Raw genomic sequence first — 4,039 nt, 5'->3', positions numbered from 1 at the left:
ACGAAGGTTTTAAAATTTTGAATTTAAATGGTTTAATATGTAAAATTCTAATACCAAAAAAATTTCAAAATATTGAATTTATAGATTTAAAAATATATTTTAATAAAAACAAACAAATCAACGATAATGAAAAACAAAAATATCACAACAATGATGAAAAAGGCTATTTAGTCCATGCCTTTTAAAATAATTTAACTCTACCTTCCTTCCATCCATCACCTGCCAAATTCATCTGTGCGTAGGCCCCACCGGGACCTGGACGGTGAAGTAGAGTCGAGACCGGCCTACCCTGCCGCACTCAATTTCCCGGCAGCTTCCGCTGGACGTTGATTGCCCACCACGTGGGTCTGGGTAATTACATGTTTGGTGATGAGTCGAATCCCAGTGTCAGATGTTTGGGTGTCAGTGAAGGCCAAAGAAAATATTTCGTAAAATAATAAGGTAGGCCGGGATACGGTCCCCACTCTAACAGCTACGTGTCAACAACTAGTTATATTTATTTCCCAGAGGCGTAAAGGAATTCATTTCCCTCGCCCTTTGTCTGCCTCTCTGTTCGTTCATTTCCAGCGCCCTGTATATGCCATGCAAGGAGCCTTGCAACATATAAAAGATCGGTGTCACTAGTAGAGGAACTGGATTTACATAGGGAAGATCGATATGGTTAACAGATCGTGCTGTTGTTTCGGCAGTAAGCCAAGAGCTTCAGAAGTGTCTGACGCCGCGGGAAACGGAGCCAAAGTTCACACCACCAACGGACTAGATCTCAATCCCACCGCCAAAGCGGGTGCTGGTGATATCAATGGTGCCAAGCCCAAAAGCAAAGGCCCAACGCCGGGACCCGTTCTGGTAGAATTGTTCACCTCACAGGGCTGCACCACCTCCCCTGCTGCAGATCTGTTGATATCGAAATTGGGACAGGGGGATTCGTTGCGAGAGCTGGAGCTAGATGTGCCTGTAATTTTTTTGGCGTACCATGTGGAGTATTGGGACTATTTGGGTTGGAAGGATCCCTTTGCGAGCAGTCTCTGGACAGTGAGACAGAGGGCCTATGGCCAATCGCTGCAGCAAGATAGCATTTACACGCCCCAAGTGGTAGTTCAAGGTCGATCCCAGTGTTTGGGTTCCGATACTGAGTCCGTCCTCTCCCTTATACGCTCTGCCCCACGTTTCACATCTTCTGAGATCAAGGTAAGAATCCCATGTTTTTGTTGCAGTGGTATTCTAACTGTTAGATGTTTTTGCTCTTTTTCAGTCATCTTTTTGGTAAATAACTTGGTGTTGTGTAATCCTCAGAAATCAAGCCCTCTGAGGTTTAATACTCAGAAATCAAACATTTCAAAGAAATCAAACGTCGTTTCAAATTTTTTTAAGGGCGATAAATTTATTTATACATTTAAAAATAGAGGAGGTTTTTCAGTGTGCCCAATATCTATGTCCAATCTATCTATGCATTCAGATCAGATGATTAATACTCAGAAATCAAACACTTCAAAGGGTACCCAATCTATCTCTCCATTCAAAAATTGAGGTTTTTCCAGATACCCAATCTATCTATGATTGAGCTTTTTCGAGATACCCAATCTATGTTTGCGTTCAGATAATTGGAGTTTTCAGAATGCAAAATCCATCTCTACATTTAAAAAAAATTCACAATCGGACCAAACATTGTATTAAAAAAAACCCAAAAAATGTCAGGCCGCTCCGTTTTGGTTGATCTAGCTAGCCTTGAATCCCAAATTTAATGGGAGCATTAAATTTGAACCTCTATCTTCTGTTTTCTATGATTAATGCCATGGCCATAGCTTTATTTTTAAAATTTTGATAAGTTTACTTGTGATTTGTCGGAACTAATCATCCAACTTTAGATTTATCTTCCTCAGAGGTTTTAATCTTTCTAAAGTGTAGATCTGTGATCTGGATGTATGTATACATGAAACAACAGTTTGACAAACTTATTTTTAATATTTTTAACAATTATTATGACTGCATCTTATATTATGGTGAGGAAATTTGAAGTGACTAGCTTATTTTATCAGATCAACCTGCCCTTTATAGATCTGGTTAGCTTCTAATAAATTTGGCTAAACCTGAGATTAGATATGGATCTGTGCTTAGACCAATTTTGCCTCATGGGTTTCCATTCCTTTCTTGAAATTCTTGATGTATTACATTTTCTATATGTATGGACTTTCTAATGTTCATATTCGTGTTACAGACAACCATTGCTCGGCCCTCTGAATCGAGTATTGAAGTGAGCGTGAGTGGGCCACTGAGATTCAAAGTAGAAGGTTACAGTCTTGATATTCTGGTGGCCTTGTATGAGAATGGACTTGTCACAGATTGCACAAAAGGCGAGAACAAAGGACGAGTTCTCACCAATGATTTCGTTGTCAGGTGTCTGGAGAAGGCGTGTACTGTCAAAGATGTGTCTGCGAGGAAAACAGTCACGGGGAAAGTGACCTTCAATCTGTGGGAAGGGTATAGCAGAAGTAAATGCGGATTAGTCATGTTTTTCCAGAACACCTCCACTTTGGAAATTCAAGGAGCTCAGAGCCTGGAATTCCCCGATATCTGATGAGGAATCACATATTCTGTGAGGTAGCTCACTTGGGTTGCAGATTCCATATATTCAATTATATTCTATTGTGGTTTTGAGTTGATTGCATATCGTTGTGTTCCCTTTTTTTTCTCGGTTGTCCAGAGATTGTACATTAATTGATTTATTTTATATAAGATTTAATTTCCATGTTTCTTACACAGTCCATTGTAGTAAATGTATTGGTTAATTTTTGAGGGTCCATCTTGGTAATTGATGGATTAATTTGATAGTTGAAATGCAAATCCATGCTCTGTCACCATGAGGTAATCTGAACTTTTCAATCCATGCGCTGTCACCATGAGGTAATCTGAACTTTTCAATGTGCAATGGTGGGCTGATATTATAAAATCCATGCTCTGTCACCATGAGGTAATCTGAACTTTTCAATCTGCAATGGTGGGCTGATATTATAAAATCCATGCTCTGTCACCATGAGGTAATCTGAACTTTTCAATGTGCAATGGTGGGCTGATATTATAAAATGAAATATTGTTATTGAGTGCAAAGAATCAGCGAACCCATTTTTTGTGGACCCATCATGGCAATGGATTGATTAATTTGATGTAGAAAATGCGAATCCATGCTCTGTCTGTCACCACAAAGATAATATTAATTTTATAATGTGCAATGGTGGGCTGATATTCTAAAATGAAATATTGTTCTTGAGTGCAAAGAATAGGAGTGCGCTAAAGGTCACGAGAAAGATAGATTTTTATAGATTCTTGTGCTCATTTAAAAACCAGATTACTCGGATAATAACAACTGTAAACTTACACCACAAGAATCAGAGTAAGGACATTAATATTAATATAAAGTTCAGCATCAATATTGATGTCACATAAAAACATTCCACACAAGTTCAGCATTAATATTGAAATCACTCAATTTGCTTGTTATACCTTTATATCTAAGTATGATATGGAAAAATAAATAGAGAAATTTAGGGGTTATAATTTGATGATATGGAAAAATAAATAGAGAAATTTAGGGGTTATAATTTGATTTATTAAATATGTTAAATTTGTTACACGTTAATTAGAAGTAACACTTAGTATAATACTCTAGTTTCTACTTAGTATAATATTATAGTTTCTACTTAGTATAATATGAAAATTAATTGTTCTATGGTTTAAACAAAGTCTAGTCTCATATATGAATATTCATATTGGGGATTGGAGAATTTATTTTTACCTCCTGGTCACATGGGTTATTAGGATGTAATTGAGAGCTTAACCACAATGGGATGAAGTGCAAATCGAGGAAACTTGAAAAGTCTATGTCTTTCAATTTTTTGGTGTCTTGATTGTTAGTAACTTCGTTAACATGTACATTAGTTCACAAAGTGTTTTGCTCTTTCCATTAATGGAAGTCATTAGTTCACAAAGTGTTTTGCTCTTTCCATTAATGGAAGTTTGTTAACCAAATCAATAATCATGCAAA

The 4,039-nt window shown here is 37.1% G+C and overlaps 1 protein-coding gene across 1 annotated transcript; it reads left to right on the top strand.

The window, feature by feature from the left end:
- The first annotated feature begins 511 nt into the window (after positions 1–511).
- LOC149233678 (uncharacterized) lies at positions 512–2,759 on the top strand. Its single transcript, XM_089379823.1, has 2 exons — positions 512–1,188; positions 2,216–2,759. The coding sequence occupies exons 1-2, from the start codon at positions 658–660 to the stop codon at positions 2,573–2,575; spliced, it is 891 nt and encodes a 296-aa protein (XP_089235949.1). The 5' UTR covers positions 512–657; the 3' UTR covers positions 2,576–2,759.
- The last annotated feature ends 1,280 nt before the right edge of the window (positions 2,760–4,039 follow it).

The sequence above is a fragment of the Pinus tabuliformis genome, chromosome J, assembly GCF_031772625.1.
Source record: "Pinus tabuliformis cultivar Carrire ecotype Pingquan chromosome J, CPIR1, whole genome shotgun sequence".
In the NCBI taxonomy this organism is placed as follows: domain Eukaryota; kingdom Viridiplantae; phylum Streptophyta; class Pinopsida; order Pinales; family Pinaceae; genus Pinus; species Pinus tabuliformis.
The sequence above is the reverse complement of the archived record's forward strand: the minus strand, read 5'-3'. Positions and strand labels throughout refer to the sequence as shown.